This window comes from Pungitius pungitius, chromosome 21 (assembly GCF_949316345.1).
Source record: "Pungitius pungitius chromosome 21, fPunPun2.1, whole genome shotgun sequence".
Classification (NCBI taxonomy): Eukaryota; Metazoa; Chordata; class Actinopteri; order Perciformes; family Gasterosteidae; genus Pungitius; species Pungitius pungitius.
Genome location: NC_084920.1, coordinates 16,478,434 through 16,497,963, shown reverse-complemented (window position 1 = coordinate 16,497,963; position 19,530 = coordinate 16,478,434). Strand labels below are relative to the sequence as shown.

Genomic DNA, 19,530 nt, shown 5'->3' with positions numbered 1-19,530 from the left:
TCAGGGTGAGTCTAATGAAATCAGGGGTTGAGATATGATAACTCATGAGGTTGTCACATGACATGAGTGCTGCCCACTCAAACAATTATCAGACATGCCTGGGAAAAAATAAAGGCAGACCTGTGTGTGTGTGTGTGTGTGTGTGTGTTATCACAAATTAAAGTCATTTACTGTAAACATCCAAATAAGATAACAGTATCATCTGTGATGTGAACTGTAACCCTAACTCACATACAATGGCCTCCTTCTTGATGCGTTGCATCATGCAGATCATTAAATGTAACTTTGCCTGCCGTGGCTTACCAGAGTGATTAAAGTGATAACTAATCTCTACTGATCCACGCCTTTCATCTCCCTGTCTGCTCTGTGGTCACATGGCCCAGCCTTATTGGAAGAGTATGCACATTAACCATATTTCAATCGCAAAGGGAGGCTTTCCTTCAGTCATTGTCTGTGGCGAGTTCTTATCTGCAACCTTTTTGATGGTTTAATGACCCTCTTTATAAACACTGTATTGAGTAACCCTCAATTGCTCCTCTGTGGTATCATTAGACAACCGCTGTACAATGAATTGATCCGAATTTCAGAGACGCGCTCCTTGGAAAGGGCACATAGACTGAAATGAAATGAAACGATACGAACTGACAGGATTTGAAGGATGTTTCTCGTCTGATATCTTGTTAATAATTGGTGTGTTCGCCTGCTCCACAGTCAACTCCTGGATTTTATTTGTTGCGTTGGCTGCTGCGCCTGCAATAGATCCACACCCACGTGCACAGGCCCGGTGCGGCGTACCGTGTTGTAATGATGACGTGAGCTCATGGCCGTGTGTCAGAGCCTCCCCTGACCCTCAGACCGAGACACTTAATTGCGTTCTCCTTTAGTGCATCGGACAAATTAGACCTGCACTCCTGCCTGACATCCCCCCCCCCCCGCCCCCCCCCCCCCACACACACACACACACACACACACACCGGGCTCCCTTTGTTCTCCTTTCCTTCTCACTCACTCACAGACGTGTAAACACACATTGCCTTTCTCTTGTCTCTGCAATGGGGGATTGGTTTGTATCAAGGCTAATCCACTTATGCTAAATGTATCTCATCAACCACTAAGAGCCCACAGATTCCATAGGCCCCTCCCTGTTAGCACTGATCTTGTCTGTGTCTGATGGTATTTGTGTGTGAGAAAGAGGAGCAGGAAGTAACACCAGTAGAGCATGTCTGTATGTGACGCATCTGTGAGTGTGATGTAATGCCACTATTGTTCTATCCCTGCCTTCTGGTGTCCACACAGAGCAGCTACTGGTTTAATGTCCCACCCAGGGAAAGTAAAGGCTCAGCAGAAAACTGTACAGGCAGTACAGCGTAGGCTTGTGGGTGGGTGGGTGTTTGCCAGAGAAGAAAGCTGGCCTGGAAAGGAGTATTTTTTTAATTTTATTTTTTAAAACAACACAGTCCTACAAGGAGATCTGCGACATTGCACACCCGGGAATGAGACGGAACGATTGGGTTAACGAAGGAGGAAAAAACCCACTTGCGGTAGGCCGCACGGCTGACGCAACTTGCACCTACACAAAGCACAGCGTGCACGCGCACACAGCCAGTGCGTGAGCGGGCAGCTTGCCTGCTAGGATTTGGGTGTGGTTTTTTTTAGCTTGATGGGGCGAGTGTGACCTCACGCGTGGCCTGGTGGGTAAGTCTCTCAAAGCTCTGGTAAACACTGCAGTAATCTGAGAAGTGTGGGGGGGGGGGGGGGGGGGGGGGGGGGGGGGGGGGAAGAGAAGGATGTCAGGGATGGATGTAGGCTGTGGGACAGTCGTGCCTACAGGCAGTTGGGGGTGGATGCGAGTGGGTGGCAGGGTGCACAACGCACCCAGAGAATCAAGGGTCTTCAATGCAAAACCCGTCCGTGGTGCATGTTCTTTAGAAAGGAATGAGTGCAATTAATTCAAATGCACCAAAGAGCGACATCCTGCCCAAAAACACAACATGAAACACCTAATTTAAGAAAATGAGACTAAAGGATAATGGAGGTATATTAAGTGCAAATTGAAATCGCTAAAAAAAGATATCTAGAAGTGGGGGGGGGTGTTAGACATGTTAAACGGACTCCCATTTTAATGCACTTCCCCAAAACATTTCCCCCCTCAATGTGCTGATGTCTCAGCAGAATTATCTGCTGCTATTACTGAATGCTCATTATCCCACGTTTCCACCTCTGGTACCATTGGTTCCCGTAGCAAAGGTCTCATTATTAATGGCAAACCTTTTTGAGAGTCAACTGGTTATTTTTCTCCAATAAACGCATCTTTTCTGCTTTTCCACAACGGAGTAGACCAGACGAGTCCAGTGTGAACGCAGCGTAGCTTCTGTTAGCCGCAGTGGGCAGTAAACGCAGCACGCCGTCCGGCGGAGGGAGGGGAACCAGACGTTTAGGTGGATTAACAGTGATATCCACCACACAGGGCCGTTAGCCCCCCCCCCCGCAGGATGAGAATCCAGCAAATGTCATGTTTTATAAGTATTGGGTGGTTGATAGTGATGCATGAAAGTATGAGCCCTTTTACTATCATTAAATCAACATTTACAGAGAAATTAACTGCTCCTTGCTGCTCTTGCTTCCTTGTCGACTGCAAGTGGCTCACGCACACACACAGACACACAAAATGTGGGTTTGGAACAAAGCGAAACAGTGATTATCAGGCACAGAGCGAACTGATAAGCCATTGATACGAAAGCCAAGGTTTCAGCTGATCGTGTGGTAGTGACCATAATGGCAGTTGCTTGTGCATTGTAGAGGCAGATGGATAATCTATAATATCTTACTATCACAAAGGTGTGTGGGCGACGACACCAGTCACCTATATTTGTGATGAAGCTAGATGAAGTGCTGTTTGGTTCTGTCAGTATTTCCCAGTCTGGCTGCAAACGGGTCAACAGGCTGAACCGGATTCTCGCCTTCAATCAGGTTAAAGTGTGGCAGACAGAGGCGTGCGTGTCAGGCCTTTTCCGTCCTTCCCAACCGACGTGGCTGAAGATGGCTGTGGGCCCGCCCCGTGGCAAAGCAGATGGCCAATTAGAGAGCAGCAGGAAGTGTCAGTAATTACCCTCCAGCGCTCTTTCCTGTCTTCTACCATACACACACTCGCACCAACAAATAAGAAGGTTGAATGAATTAGTGAGTGCTGCAGTGACACTGCACCAAGGTAGATGGCTGCACACACACACACCCCCCCCCTCTTTGAGCCGGTCCATGTGATACTCCCACCTTCTCTCAGTCCTGCGTCATCAGTGTGATGGAGGTGGATAGGAGGAGGTTGTCGTCCCTCCCTTACTTGCTGGCTTTCTATCGGATGAATGAAATGTGCACTGGAGCAGGAAGTGGGGCAGAGAGTCGCACACCGTGTCAGACGGCATAAAAACGCAGCTTTTCAAAAGCTTTTTAAGTCGCCCACAAGTTGGAGGGAAGTCAGGGCAGAGGGGGATGCAGCTTCTTTAAAATGGTATAACCTGCTTTTATTGTATCACACGTGTAGGTCGAGCGTTGCGGTCGGAACAGTCGGTCACGTCGACGGGGATCACTCAGCATGTGAATCTTATCGCAGGCTGTTGCTGCACTGGAGGAAATGAATGCAAATCTTTGAGCGGCTGCCTCTGTGCGGCGTAATCGCTACGGAGCTGTGGGGCTCAGTCGGCCTCACTGCAGTGGTCACACACACACACACACACACACTCTCTGAGTCATACTGGATCGTCACTACAGCTTTCACAATTCACCTCTGACCTCAGCTCCCAAAGATTTGACTGAAGTGTGTGTGTGTGTGTGTGTGTGTGTGTGTGTGTACACGCTGCCACGGGATTCAGTAGAATCCTCAAACAAGGATGTAGGGTTAGGCGGGAGGTGTGTACCGTTCTTGCTCGCTCTCTCTCACAGCAGAAATGCAAACATTTCAACACTGGAGTGTTGTGTAACTGGGCTTCACACTAACCCCCTTTTCTCTCTCTCGCACTCAAACACACACACATGTGCAGCAGCACTCGTAGTGATTGCTTCACACAGCCTTGTTAATTTCTGCCAACGTTTTAATAGCCTTTAATAACCTGTGGAGCTTGTCCTGAAAGCGCCTGGTGACTGTTCCCGTCACTTGCGTGTCACACGTACATGAGACCCATCTCCTGTTTTTAAGTCCCTTCACTGGAGGATGCTTTTTGTTACGCTTGTGACTGTCTGCCGGCCCCATTAAGAGGCAAATCCTACTGTATAGCCTCTTTCTAAATGGGGTATCTTGGTTTGGCAGGTTAAGACCTGTATGTAGAATCACAATGTCCTTGTTTCCATTCAGGAGCTTTATTTTGTTAAGCACCACAACTAACTTCACCATTTAAAGGGCCGCTTCTGAACACGGTGGTCGGAGCGCAGCGTGCAAAGGAGTCGATCTAACTCGTCTGCTTTCTCCTCCTCAGACCACCAGAAGCTGGAGAGGGAGGCTCGCATCTGTCGCCTGCTGAAGCACCCCAACATCGGTGAGTGTGATGGGTCACATGCACATGAGTGTACGGTGACGCTGTGCTCATTTGATTTCTGTAGCGGAGAGTTTCTCCAAATATTGTGATTGATCTTCCAAAGAAGGAAAAAAAACACTTCTAGTACGTTGAAGATTTACATATTCTGCTTTCTTTTCTAAATATCCTATTAACTCACACGTCCTATTGTGAACCTTTAATCCTGGCAGTGACGAACCCACACATGCAAGCGGACTGATGGATTTCCGCTTTTCTCTTAGTAGATAATTGCTTTGCGGCTGCTTTTATAAGTTAAGTGCTCGAAACAGAAAAAGACGTAAGCTGCGTGATTAATTTTTGTCCGACATGGAGGATGAAAAGGGGAAAATGCTTGGAAACTTGATTCATAGAGTTTCACCTACGAGCTTGTTCGGGACTGACCACGTTCACCAGGACGTGCTGGAATGTGTTCGGTTAAGCTCAGAGCCGATAAACGAGCAGCGATAGTCGCCGTGCTGCTTTGCATCGAGATGCCAGCGGCTCGGGGGGGGGGGGGCTGCTATCTGTGGTGGACATTTTATGGGTCTTGTGCAAATCAGTCGCGGCGTTGTCGTGGCGACAGACACAAAGGCCCTGCCTTTCTTGAAAGCGGTCGTAGGTCTTTGTCCTCTTGCTGACCACAGGCTGCTTCCTGTTTCATTGCTCTGGAATATATTTGTACTGCAGCTACAATTTTGCAAAAAATGCTTCGTGCATCTTCAATTGAGATGTGTTAAAGGGGAGATGAAATCAATGACACCTTTCTCATTACTCTCCTCTGCGTGTCCTAGTTTTCTGTGCCCTCCCCCCTCCCCCCTCGCCCCCATTCGCCCCTCGCCTACTTTTCCTGCTCTCTCTCTCTTGCCCTTTCTCCTCATTTGACACATTCTGGCATTGTCTGCGTTCAAACTTTGGAGAAAAGAGGGCACGGAAAAAAAGACAGATGGAGGGACGAAAGCAGGAGGAGATGGAGACAGATGGAGGGAGAGCGAGAAGATGGGAGGAGGAGGAGGAAAGAGTGGTTGCTCTGGTTTCTTGCTGCGGGGCCATCCTACTTCATCTTATTATACAACTGCTATTCATTTTACGTAACGATTACTGCGGCTCGCCGTCACCAAACCCAAGTCGCAGCTCAGGCCTAATGCCCAATACCGCTTATAATACTACTAACTACTACTGCTATAATACTTAATACCGCTCACTTATCTCCATCGGTGAGCAAGAACAGTTTCTGGTAACACGCACTTTGTTTTCATTTGATTCGGCTTCTTTCTTTCTCATCCAGACACAACGTTTCGTACGCGGCTCTAAATCGATGCCCACATCTGCAAATGTATATTCAGGGTCAGAGTTTTCTGCTCTTTGGTGGATATTTGCCTGTTAGGAGATTAGAGTTTAAATGAAAAGAATGGGGAGCTAATCATTACATTACATGTCATTTATCCTTTTCCTTTAGCCCTAAAAGTGTCCTGTGAAGTGAGGTCAAAAAGTCTGTTTCTCTCATCAAATTCACAAACCTGATGTTTCCTCCTCAGCGACTGTAGAGAGGAAATGAACAGCTGGCAGTGAGCTTTTTGTTGAGTTCTCAGTAGTAACCATAGAACATGTTATTTACCTCTCCATCGCACACTTGACTTCAGCTCGTCCACTTCACGCTTCCATTTTCATTTGAGCATTTGGTCAAAGCCACAGTTTATGGGGAAGTTTAAGAGGGCGAGTTAAAAGGACAATTGATGTCCCAGCTGATTGATGGTTCTTTTGTTTAGTCATTGTGCCCTGGGATATCACACAACATTTGAATAAGCTGTCTACAATGTTGTTCCGTAGACATGTTCAGCGGGACAGACGTTGTCTTTGACTTCTACTGGAACGAGGTCCAAATGAGGCAGTGACGGTCAAAACAAAAGTACCGCTCAATTGGAGAAGCTCCTTGCGAGATACGTACAACGAGACTGAGCTTCTTGAGTTTCTGGCCCACCAAATAGTGACCTTGTGTCTGGAAGATGTTGTGATTGTGACCAGAGTCTGCAGGGCTTAAGTCCTTGGAAGCACAAAGAGGTGGACGACAGCATCTTCCTGCACGCGGCTGAGCAACCAGTCCGTATCGCTGGAGGCCTGTGACACCGACGTACTGGTTTCAGTCGCTGTTTTGAGACTCTGTGGATTGAATTAGTCAAGTGAAGTCCACAGCGAAGCATATCGGTCACCATTTCCTTTCACACCTTCGCTGGCTGTGATGTTGAGCGGATTGACCGACGGGGTCAACCCACCGAGACTATATGCCTCAGTCATGGATTGATCAGAGGGCACTGATCAACACTATTTGTGTAATTCATTACCTTTTACCGCAATTTAGACTAAGTGCAGATTTTTAAAAAAAATTAAAAGTCTTAAAGAGAATTTCGAGCAAATTTGAATGTTTCACTAATCTGCTGAGCTTAATTTAATTTAGGGGTGCTAACACTGGACGGTGTCCCCCCACCCAGCAACATCATATGTCATATGCTAAATACTAAATAACTAAATACTGGTCGGAGACTGAAACTGTCATGGAGGGTTGTTTCAATGATCCCAGTGTGAGGGGGGGGGGGGGTTTAAGTTGATTAACTCACCAGATGTGAGGGAGGGGAGGTTACGTCACCCAGTTGACATTCCTTTCTCCAGCTCTGCCTTTGGTCCACCTCCCTCCAAATAGTTTAGCATTTTAGTTAAAGCCTCAGTTCTTGGAATGGTTGATCAGCTGAGACATTATTACAGATTTCTTACACACCTTTATACCTCTGGCCCCCTCTCTTGCAGTGAGACTCCACGACAGCATTTCAGAGGAAGGCTTTCATTACCTCGTCTTTGACCTGTGAGTGTATTCTGAACACACACACACACACACACAGCGTGACATTTCATCCATGCGAGAGGCTGGGTCATGAATGCTAACAGACTTCTTTCTGTCTGTCTCTTCTCCTTTTTCCTTTTCTTTCTTCTTCCTTCCTCTGTCTCTCGTTCCCAGGGTGACGGGGGGAGAGCTTTTTGAAGACATTGTAGCCAGGGAGTACTACAGTGAGGCCGATGCCAGGTAAGGAGCTTCTTATGCACGGCTGCTCTGAACATAACGCACACATGCGCTCTGCTTCGTAATATTATTCATGATGTCATACTTGGTTTGCTTGTATTCTTGTCATAAAAATGCATCCTTGTCAAGTGCAAAAATAAACTTGTCTACCTTTTGCCACATGTGTTGCTCTCCTTCCTGCCTCCACAATGAAACGATACACAAACAATATACAATTTATTCATTCCTTACATTTATCAGATATTTTTTCCAAAAAAGCTTTTTCTTTCTTTTGAAAGACATTTTGTTGCGTTCTACTTTTTATTTTATGAATTGAATATTCTTTGGCTGTTGTTTGGACAACAGAAGCCATTTTATGTTTCACTTTTGTGGAATAATATCTTTTTACGCAATTGTTATTTACATTTTGACCCTTCCTCCCTCCCAAAGCTCCCCTCCCCGTTTCCCCATAGCTGTGTGTTCTGCAAGTTGCAAAGTCTCTTGTAGAAATGGGGTCTTTGTCCTTTTAATGCACACATGCAGAGGCCCTCGGACACACAAACCGCCATTAACAGCTGGGCCTGACCTTTCGACCCATTAACTTTTGCCCTCGACCCGGGATGAACACGAGCCTCAAATAGCGGCATCGTGCGGCCCGACGGACGGCATTAAGGTGGTCAGGTACAAGCTGATGAACGATTTAATCAGACCCCGCGTGAACCACGGATTACATCACAGTGTGAAATAAATATTACTGCTGATCGTTAGCTACCAATCAGTAAAAGATGTGACGGAGACATACGTGTCGCTGAACATCTGATTTATATGAAACGACTATGAACCACTACTAACTAATTAAAAGGTACTAGATGGTTTGGAGATCTGGATGAAGTAGCATCAACAGCAAAAACAACATGATCAAGGATCTCAAGTCCTAACAACAACCCTCTCAAGTCATTTTCTATTTTTTTGTGCTGATCGATCTGTGACCCTGACGTGATCCGATTCCCCACTAGTGCTCACCAGCCAGTATTTATGAATGATGGGATTAGTAGCAGCTCAATTGATGCCCCATTATTAAAATTGCTACTGGGACAGAAATGTATTGAACGTGTCATTTGGTATTGATTGAACTTCTCTGCCTGTTCATTTAGTTTTTGTTCTCACTCTACAGCCTTCATTTAAAAAGGTTCATTATAGCTCTTCTACCAAATAGTTTGAAGCTTTGTTTCTAAAGTTGACAAAAGTCTGCGTTTCTACTTTGTTGCAGATGAAGAATAGGCCGCACTCGTATAGTTGATCATTCTAGTTTTAGAATGGTGAACTGGTGATTGCGTAGAACTGTTGCCAACATTAATGATTTAAACATTTTACAAAATTGTGGAGTATTGTAAAGTCCAAATTTATTGAAAGCATGTTTTTCATTTAACATAATATGCTTGAATATATATTTGTTGGCGGTTAGCATTGAAAACGCAACATTTCTCTGTGGTCCTAACAACTTTACAGTATACGTATGTATATATATGTATATGCTCTGATGAGGTATAATCATTAAAATAAACTTTTTGAAGACATTCAAAGGACCGCTCTAAAAAAGGTTCATTTATTTGACACTCCTTCCCTTAACGGCCCTTTTAAAAAATATACAATTCTAGTTTTGTGTTATTTATCCATTAGTGAAAAAGAAATACTTTCTTTCCACTAATGTCATCACTTATCAAAAATCATGTTGGAGTTTTTATTTTTTTTGAGTAATGAAAACTATAACATCTAATAACTCGTCTTCCTCTGTTTGTTCCCCTTTTCTCTCCGTAGTCATTGCATAAGTCAGATCTTGGAGAGTGTCAATCATATCCACCAGCATGATATTGTGCACAGAGACCTCAAGGTGAGTGGCCACCCGTTGCCATGCCAACCACACACACGCACCTCTGCTCGTGGCCATGGCAACACACAGATGGCTCTTGGATGCTCCATCTCTCTCCGCATCTCTTATCTCTTCATTTCTGCTTCTCTTTTATGCCATCGACCCATTTTTCCCTCTAGCTGTTCTCAGATCTGTCAGATTGTCTGTCCGTGACCCGTGTTCTCTGTGCACGTGTGTGTTCTCTGTGCACGTGTGTGTTCTCTGTGCACGTGTGCTCTCTGTGCACGTGGGTTAGTGCTGCACACAGATTGCGAGTCAGGTGGAGGCGAGTGTCTCTCAAAAGATATGGACTCCGGCGGATGAGCACGTACACACACACACACACACACACACACACACACACACACACACACACACACACACACACACACACACACACACACACACACACACACACACACGTGTATGATGTGAGAGCAGGTGAAGGCATAGATGAACCTCGAGAGTTGCCAGGGCAACCCGCGTGACATCACACCCACCCGTGGAGCAGCGGGGGAGGGGCTTGTCACGTCCTAAATTGCTGATGCGCTCAGATGCCAAGAGTAGAGGAGGAGAGCATTGCTGCTACCTCCAGTTTCCTCCGTTACCATTTAAAGGAGGTGCTAAAAGGCCTCCTGTGTCGAACTGAACCTTTTTAACCAGAAACGGCGAAGGGGGAAACAAAAGGAAAAAATAGCTGCCTCCAGGGAGGTCTTGTACACGAGAGGGTTTCTGGACAATAACACGATTAACTTGAGCGCCACTGTTTGATTTGTTGGCCTTTTATCCTGAGTGGGATTTTTGCTGTGGCCATTTATGTCCCACTGCCCAAACAACGGCATTTAGAACGCTGCCACACACAACGCCTCTCGCTAAGTACACTTTCCATTTAGCATGCAGTCTGCAGCGCTGCCTAAATGACTCCCCGAGTGGTTTCCATGGCCACGAACACATGCCCGTATAAGGCGATGTGGCGATTCACAACCACTCGTCCTCTCTCTGCATCCTCCGTCTTTCCATCGCCTTCTAACACCTCCCCCCCACACGAGCTGTGTCGAATACATCAAATACACATATTTCTAAGAGCTTTGCTGGTGATGGCCCGTCACTACCCGTGTCTCACTGTCTTGATCCCTTGTCAAACATTCTGCTTCACCATGTGTGTGTGTGTGTGTGTGTGTGTGTGTGTGTGTCTCTCAGCCGGAGAACCTGTTGTTGGCCAGTAAGATGAAGGGAGCCGCAGTGAAGCTGGCAGACTTTGGCCTCGCTATCGAAGTGCAAGGAGACCAGCAGGCTTGGTTTGGTAAGACAACATAAACAGTGACACACACGCATCAAATGTGCCGTAATACTTCCTGATCCATTCATTTAGCCCCCGGTGGTTTTCATATGTTAGCGTGCCGTTCAGTTCGTGCAGCGGGTGTCGACGAACGTCCACTCGCCCGCTCGGAGCCCAGCGAATGTTCTCAGTGAGCATGTGACTTAAGAGGCTCGCGGTCAAGCTGATGTCCGGCCGTTGTGTTTTGGTGAGCAGCCGGCATTCGGCCGACTCTGCGGAACGGTTAGCGAGCACTCGCTTGGGACTCCACTCGTAATCTGATCCTGCGATCTGAACGTTAGCAGCAAAAGGCCTCAGTCAATGGTGTGCTGTGGTTTGTCTGGCAGGGTTTGCGGGCACCCCCGGCTACCTGTCCCCCGAAGTCCTGAGGAAGGACCCCTACGGCAAGCCGGTGGACATATGGGCTTGCGGTGAGTTTTGGGGAAAATGGACTCGTTGAATTGGGTTTGTTGTGTTGCAGTTATGCGACACGGCATCAAAGCAAACCCAAGAGTTACACAGAAGCCTGTTAGGAGGTACATTTATTCTTTAAAACGGGAATAGTTAATCAAATTGAACTGGAGCAGGTTAACTGTTGATACATTCACTATTTCTGTATTGTTACTCTTGTTGCATTTTAATATGAAGCCTATTGAGTTTTTTTGTTCTGAAATGTGCTAAAGGAATTGGTCATTTGATCTGTATCATGTACCATAATCTCTTTTCTCACTGTGTTCTGTCAGGTGTTATTCTCTATATCTTGTTAGTGGGATATCCTCCCTTCTGGGATGAAGATCAACACAAACTCTATCAGCAGATCAAAGCTGGGGCATATGATGTAAGTGTGTGTGTGTGTGTGTGTGTGTGTGTGTGTGTGTGTGTGTGTGTGTGTGTGTGTGTGTGTGTGTGTGTGTGTGTGTACTTTTGAAGGATGCATTGCAGGGTTTTGCTAAGCAGTTTTTGAATGAAGAATTGTGTCCAATTGAGTGCTGGTCCAGAGCTATTGATCCTATCAGGTCCTCCCTGACGCATTGCAGAGGAGTGTGTGAGGGAGGGGGGGAGGGAGGGAGACTTCCTCTGTCTCTGAATAATAAAGTCACATTTCTGTTTCCAGAGAGATTGGGGAGGTTTTACACATCCTACTTGTAGAGAATTTACTTAATTAAAAACATGGTTTAACATGGTCCTTCCAAAAACGATTGGTTCTTTTCTTCTCATATCTGCCTTATTTTGACAGCTTAACTTGAGACTTAATGGCCAGATGTTGTGGATTAGCTAAAAGTATGCAGCCTCTTACCCAGTGCTTCCCGAAAAGTGCTGTTGTTTCCAATCCCCGCTTCATTAGCTCCTCCGTTTCCCACCCCCGCGCCGTCTTTCTTCCTTTTCCCCAGTTCCCGTCACCTGAGTGGGACACGGTGACTCCAGAGGCAAAAAACCTGATCAACCAGATGTTGACCATTAACCCGGCCAAGAGAATCACTGCCGAACAGGCCCTCAAGCACCCATGGGTCTGCGTAAGTATCCCCAGTAAACACCTAAGCCACTGGTTAGGTAACTACTGTATTACTGTACTAATAACCCCCCCCCGCCCCCCCTCTGCAGCACCGTTCTACAGTGGCATCCATGATGCACAGGCAGGAAACTGTCGAGTGTCTCCGCAAGTTCAACGCGCGTCGAAAACTCAAGGTACTCGACTCTCGGTTTGTTCGTGCTCTTCGAGCTTCTATGTTTTATTCAACATGCCCTTTTGGGAATATTAATTACTATCCCAGCGATATTAATTGAGTGCTTAAAGTCAGCGTGGCGCTTGTGGGTCAGTTTTAAAAAAAATTCTTAGGTCCCAATTTCAGTGAAATTTGTACAAATTTTCAGTTAAATAGATTCTAATATAAAATAAAATGTATTTGTACTTCAGAATGTAAAATCTTACGTTGGCATGCCTGATGCAACGTGTTTATGTATCTGCAGACCCTACTTTCAGTTGCATTCGTGTGATTTATCAAATAATTTTTCAATGTGTTCGCATGGAAGAATATTTAATAGGACTTGGAGATGTGAACACTTGGAGTTAACGAAGCATCTCACCAACAACACAATACATCAAACGTTTTGGGATAATTAGAAACCGTTTGACTGGATCTGGCTGTCAAAGAATCGCACTGCGATCTCCGTAAGAGATGAAGACGGAGCAGAGAAGAAATGAAATTGCTCATTATGCCTCCCTCACTTTTCTCTCTCCTCCTCCGCCTCCTCCAGGGAGCCATTCTCACCACCATGCTGGTGTCCAGAAACTTCTCAGGTGGGTGTGCCCTTCGCCCTCAGCCTCCCACGCAGCACATGCAGCGGGAGAGGCGGAAGCAGAATGGATAGTTCTCTGCACCTCTTTTAACCCTCACACACACACACACACACACTCGCCCACTCATTCTCAAAATAATGATGTTTTTGTGTGTGTTCTTGCTTCCAATATTAAGGATTTGAAAGTTCCTTGAAATTATGGTAGAATAATGGAAGATCATAATGAGTGCATTTCATCTTTATCTGTGAGCAGTTTAATATGTGATATTGTGTCGTTTACCAGGTTATGTGTGGGCGCCATTGATGTTCATGCTAATCTATCTCTCCCTGTGTGTGTGTGTGTGTGTGTGTGTGTCCCTCTTTGCTGCCTGTGGAGCTTTTGAATGTTTTGAGAGGGAAGCCTAGACTTTAAAGATAATTTTATGTTGGGGGCAAGGTTACTGCTACGATTCTGTGTGTTTTTCTCCTCTCGCTCTGCTGAGAGCAACTTGTTTTTGGCCAAAGCTTTGTTCTCATCCTCTAAGCGATTGGCCAGTCGATGGCTAATGATTTCAACCCTGGGCCTAGGACACCACAGGGGTGCACGTCTTCGCCGTAGCCCTATTCGATCAAACCTTGTGACGTGTCTGGGCTGCGGCCAGCACACCCTGTGGCCTTCTAGGCCCACTGTTTGAACAGCGTGAGATCGAGAGCTACCTAATCTGTACAGCCCCTCCCAACTGTAGCATTTCTGTCCAATAGTGGGCCGGCAGCATACCAACTCTGCTGCTGCCGCCTCCTCCACGGCCTCACTGGCTCAGGAAGGTACGTCCCAGAGACACGCCCGTCCACTTCCTCTCCACACACAGCTTACTTCCTCGGTCCATAGGACAGGGTGGGACCTCATTATCACCCATAAACACGTGTATGCAGCCACTGCCAGCATCTACATTGATATTCTCTCTCACACACACACGCACACACGCATACTGTTCATTTCTGTTCATTTAAGGTCATGCAGATGTCTGTGGTCTGGCTGCTGTGCAAAGAAGTCACAATGTCTGCACATCAGCATCACTTAATGCATCCATTTCAAGTTCAAGCTGCACTCCAAAGTGCTTTTTTTACATTTACACCACTAAGTATCGACCTGGTAACCCCCATTTCACCTCACAAGTTATGTAATCGCCTCCAGCTCCATCCCACACACCCCTGTGCTCCCCCCCACCCGGCCGAGCACAGGGCCGACTGGGGCAGGGGATGAGGAGGGGCATGTATTTCTGGGGCAGGGAACTGACACTGCAGGGGGCCGGCAAGAGCTGGGTTGGCGTGCTGCCATCGTCGCACCTGGGTCTGGTGGGGTGGGGAGGGCAGAGGCAGATGTTGAGGAGCTGGGGGGGAGATTTAGACCGAGGCAGAGGATGGGGGGGCTGCTGCTGCTGCTGCTGCCGCCGGAGCCAACTGTTGATCCCGTCGCTGACGTGCAGCCCTCCCAATGACTACCGAGAGGTAAAAGGCGTCCTGAGGACTCGTTTAGTACTTTCACAAAATGGAACAAGCTCCAACGTCTCTAGTGACGGACGACCAGGAGCCCCAAAGTACATCCAACACCTGGAGACCTCTCCGCGGATGGAGGGAGGGTTTTTCCCTTTTCCTTTTTGAAAGTACTAAAGTCAGGCTCTCCATCTGCCGGGTGGGCGTGGGTGGTGAAGGTCGGCGATTCCGATGGTGGCTCCATGGATTGAGAAGTTAGTTTAGAAACGGACAGTGTTGAGCAGACTGGATTCTGGGTGTTTTTTCACACGGGAAAATCTTGTTTGCTCTACAGTGTACGTAAATATCTCCTTAGGTCACTAGCATCTGTGTGTAGGTCAAAGGGGGGAAGGGGAGATGTGTGACTGGTGCACTGAGGATCGGGGTGTTTGTGATGGTTTGACTCCCAGCTAGAGCCCTCCCAATGCCGGGCCTCCTCACAGGAACCGGACCCCAGTGACGGTTCTGTAAGTCTTTGCGAATCTCGTGCCGCCATCGTTCCTGATCGAACTCCTCTGCTCTTTTTTTATCGTCCAACTCGCTTGTGTTCTTGAAGGGCGGCTTTTGATCGCTCGCTCATTGATGGATAATTATATATTTCTATGTTTATACTGTAGCTGCTTCCTTGCACAACTCGGGGGGAAGTCAGTTGTGACAGAAATGTTCTCTAGGTTTCTAGTGACCACGTGGTTAGAACCAAACTTCAGATGCTCTCTGATCCCTCGTCAAGCCGACCGCGGCCCTTTAGTGGTGCACCCTGCTGCTCGGGGTCATCTTGAGGTGAAGGAGGGATCTGAGGAAGCATGTGAATGTGGTGCTCCAACGATGTCATGACCTTTGTTAGTCGTATTAACAAACAAGGGACTCTTTATTTATTTTAAATAATGAATGCCATGTGTATGTATAATAGATCAGGGGCCACACGGACAGGGCCACAGCAAATATATATGTATGTATATATATATATAATGTGCTGTAAATGCTGTGGCCCTGTTCTCTTCTATTGAAATACTAAGACCTCTCTTTCAACCCTCATCCTTCTCCCCATCTTTCCGTCCCCCACATTTCTTTTTGGAAGGTAAGAAACACCAGACTATTTTTTATTTTTTGTGTAAGACGCGTGTGTCGATAGCCAAAAGGAGAAAAGGGAAGCGGCCGACAGCTTCAGACTGAGAGGAGATGTGACTGTGGCCCTTAAAGGAAATCGATGATTTACATTAACCCGGTTCATCGCTGTCAGTCACTTTGAGGCAGACCATCGCTCTCTCCTTAGATCCACCGGGGCTCTGACAGACAGGAAATGGATTTAGGAAGTTTACTTTGCTCTCAGGTTACTGTTTTTTTCCCCAGATGGCAATGAATGGATTATGATGAGAAAGGGTTTTGCAGAGTGTAGCAGCTTGTACAGCCATTGGGGGGGGGGGGCAAGAAATCCATTAAATGCATGTTATTCTTTGGGAGCACTACTCTTGTCAGATGTGACCCGTTGTAGCTCCAGGTCTTTGCTCATGATTCGGATGAATTGACGCTGTTGACGTCCTGTTGTCCTTCCTTTCTGTCCTTTTTCCTTCTCTTTTCCTTTTTCACAGCATGCAAAAGTTTGCTGAACAAGAAGTCTGATTCTGCAAAGGTAAGGTTGTCCTGTTGGCTCTTGACCCCCCCGAGCCCGCCCCCCCCCCCCCCCCCGTCCCTCCGCTCTCCCTTTTTTGCCATGTGTTCTGTTTCTGTACCGCTCAGTGACTTCCTTAATTGCACATTATCTTCCTTGTGTTGAGAAATATATTTTTCATACATAATTTTTTCCTTTCACTTTGAATTAAATGTTTTTGTGTGTCTACAGTGGGTTAAAGTACACTGCAGGGTTTCTCTACCTTTCTGCGGCTTGTTGGGAATCATCCAAGTTTGAGAAACTCTGTCCAAGTGTTTTTTTCCCGTCACAACCTCGTGTTTAATGATAATCTGATCACGGTTTGATTCATTCACCTCTCGTCCTAATCTGAGGTTTGCTTCTCTGCTCTTCTGAGCAGTTTCCGTCATCCTCTGCTGCTATTAAGCCTCTCCCTCCCTTCTCCTGCCCCCCCCCCCCCCCCCGCCCCCCCCGTGCCCCAGGGGTCTCTCTGTGAGGCAGTTAAAAGGATGATCTACAGGCCATTCTGAGGCACTCACCCTCTCGTTTACCCTGTTTCGCCCTCACCAGCTTCGGAGCCCCGACCAACATTAGCCCCCCTTCACTAAAAAGCTCCAACCCTAATGCATCTGTGTGTGTGTGTGTGTGTTCACGTCCCAGCCTTCCACCAACAACAGTAAGAACAGTATAGTGAGCGCCATCAATGCCCTGAAAGACACCAACATGGCGACCAACGCCCAGATGGTACAGTAGGCCGCCGCAGTGTTGGTTCCCGCCTCTTAACCCCCACCAGTAGCTGCTCAGTAGCCCGTTGTGCCTCACCCTCCATCGTCATAGTAGCTGCTTGGCATCCCTCATGTACCGCACAGGAGATGTTGCCCCATGACATCCTCTGACCCGGCAGTACCCCCCTCGGCCCGTTTCACCCTCCCCTCTCAGCTGCACATGTGTTCCTAAATTGTATCTGTATGGACCTTTATGCAAATGATTAAAAATGCTCGACGCTTGTTCGAATCGGGCTGCACATGTGCACTTGTTTAGCTTTAATGATCCTTACATGTTGCTCAGGTGGCAGCACGGAAAACTGTCCCGACATCTAAGTGTAATCTCTTCCTATCCTGAGATGCCTCTGTGGTATTCGCGCTTATCCCTGAACGTTCCCACCAACGTGCACAGCGCCTCGCAGCCATCTCGCCCTCCAACCTGTTATCTCACCACGGTTACCGTTCCCGTTGACAACCACTCACTGTTCCATTATGCTCTCATCCGGCATGTCGTCATCGCTTCAATAGCATGCGTTGCTTATTACCACTTTGGATGCATTATACACAAGTCTGTTGTGGTCCAGTGGTGCTTCTCAACTGGTGGTGTGGGACCCCAAAGTGGGCCACGGGTAGGCCTGGGCTGTATGACAATAAAAGAATTATTAGTTTATAAGTTGATGTTTATCTTTAGTGCAAATGTATGCAGAAACCAATCACTGGTGTTCAGTGCAAAGAGCTATCTCTTTTTATAATATATAGACATTTTTTTGTCATTTGTCATTTAAATCGTTACAAATCAATGATTGAAACAATTGTTAGAGAGTTAATGAGTTAATGTTTAAGAAGCCTGTATGACAATATGTCAACTTTGGCCTTTACACCGAGCATGTTTAACCTTTTTCTTTGACATCTTGCAGACCGGACGATGTTAACCAGATTTGACTGAATAATGAAGCGTATTAATTGATAATATGATCGTATTAAATGAAGGTCCCTCAGTGCTCGTATATAGCTCCGGTGTTTTTTGAGCTCAAACAAACTGTGTGTCTGAACCCAGTTGAGAAGCACTGGTTTCGGGTCCCGACGCGTTGGACTAACTGTCGCGTCCCGCCCCACAGGAATCCCAGAGCACGGTGGTGCACAACCCCCCCGACGGAGTCAAGGTGAGACGTGCGTCTCCGACCTCAGGGACCGCTGGAGCTCGGAGGCTCTCTTTTCATTCCGCTCTCTTCTTCTTCTTCTTCTCCTCCACAGGGATCAACGGAGAGCAACACCACCAACGACGAGGAGGAAATGAAAGGTAGGAACGAGTGTTTGAGTCCCTTTTTCTGTTCTTATCCCCCCTCTCTCTCTCTCTCTCTCTCCCATCCAGTAGTGTGTGTGTAGTGACTGGCAGGTGTTCAGAGATACAACACAAGTCTCTTGACACGCTCTTGACTGTCTGTGGTGTGTGTGTGTGTTTGTGTGTGTTTCCATGTATTTTATGTGTGTGTGTCGGGCTGCGTTTTGTGTGTGTGTGTGTGTTCTAGCGGACAGTTTGAGCAGCGCCACAGAGGAGATGCCCCCACTTCTGCCCTCACCTCAAAGCTCACCTGCCAGTAAGTTTATCCATGGCAACCAGAAGCTTTACGGTTTGCCACTGGCAAAGACCTACCCCCCCCCCCCCTCCCAAACCCCTCCCACACACACCCCCACTCCCACCCTGGCTTTCCGTAGTCACTGGCAATCTCCCATCTTTGAACCTCCTCACTCGGATCCACCAAGCTGTTTTTTTATGGGTTCCTACTGGTTTGGGATTTTGTGGAGCATCATTGATTTTTATGTTTGTTAAATCCTGACCATTCAAGAAGGACAACTGGAGCGTGTCATAGAATTAGATATTGGTAAAGATGGTTTAATTCTGTGGGTTTGCAACTCATAAGCTGAAGGATCAATAAAACAACGTCTGTAGAAACATGGTCACAAACCTCAGGGTTCAATCCGCTGCACGTCCATTACTCAGATTTCACCTCCTGAGGATTTGGCAGTCTGGATTTTTCAGTAAATCCGGGTTAAAATAAACATGTCCTACGTCTCAAGGCTTTATTTCTATTTGTATGTGACCAATTCACAGGGTGACAACTTGAGGCCATCTAGCAATAAGGTTCTTGATCTGAAACCAATGCTGTTTGTCACTGTGAAAGTCACAGAACGGTAAAATGAGGCTGAAATCTGAACCTTTTAGGTGAATTTTTTAGGACTTTTTTGGACTAAACCCCACTGTGCTCGAAACAAGCTTCAAAAACTATCAAGGACTTATTTTATAGCTCTGAGAGCAACTGAAGAATAAAAATAACTTGTTGAATCTTTCATCAGAAAGACACTTTTGTGTGTGTGTGCGTGTGTGTGCGTGTGCGTGCGTGTGCGTGCGTGCGTGTGCGTGTGCGTGCGTGTGCGTGTGCGTGTGTGTGCGTGTGCGTGCGTGTGCGTGTGTGTGCGTGCGTGCGTGTGTGTGCGTGTGCGTGTGTGT

The 19,530-nt window shown here is 47.0% G+C and overlaps 1 protein-coding gene across 5 annotated transcripts in view; it reads left to right on the top strand.

Annotated features, from left to right (window-relative positions):
- The window catches only part of LOC119213216 (calcium/calmodulin-dependent protein kinase type II subunit gamma-like), a 38,437-nt gene that overhangs the window by 2,526 nt on the left and 16,381 nt on the right, over positions 1-19,530 (top strand). For 2 of the 5 annotated variants that reach the window (XM_037464367.2, XM_037464370.2), the window contains exons 3-18: positions 4,467-4,526; positions 7,344-7,398; positions 7,552-7,617; positions 9,412-9,484; positions 10,703-10,805; positions 11,168-11,251; positions 11,564-11,658; positions 12,212-12,334; positions 12,423-12,506; positions 13,077-13,119; positions 13,860-13,922; positions 16,220-16,260; positions 16,918-17,001; positions 18,140-18,184; positions 18,276-18,321; positions 18,551-18,619. In XM_037464367.2, coding sequence (XP_037320264.1) covers positions 4,467-4,526; positions 7,344-7,398; positions 7,552-7,617; positions 9,412-9,484; positions 10,703-10,805; positions 11,168-11,251; positions 11,564-11,658; positions 12,212-12,334; positions 12,423-12,506; positions 13,077-13,119; positions 13,860-13,922; positions 16,220-16,260; positions 16,918-17,001; positions 18,140-18,184; positions 18,276-18,321; positions 18,551-18,619 — 1,134 coding nt within the window. The remainder of the gene's footprint in view (positions 1-4,466; positions 4,527-7,343; positions 7,399-7,551; positions 7,618-9,411; positions 9,485-10,702; positions 10,806-11,167; positions 11,252-11,563; positions 11,659-12,211; positions 12,335-12,422; positions 12,507-13,076; positions 13,120-13,859; positions 13,923-16,219; positions 16,261-16,917; positions 17,002-18,139; positions 18,185-18,275; positions 18,322-18,550; positions 18,620-19,530) is intronic. The other 3 variants (XM_037464368.2, XM_037464371.2, XM_037464372.2) reach the window with 3 other exon arrangements.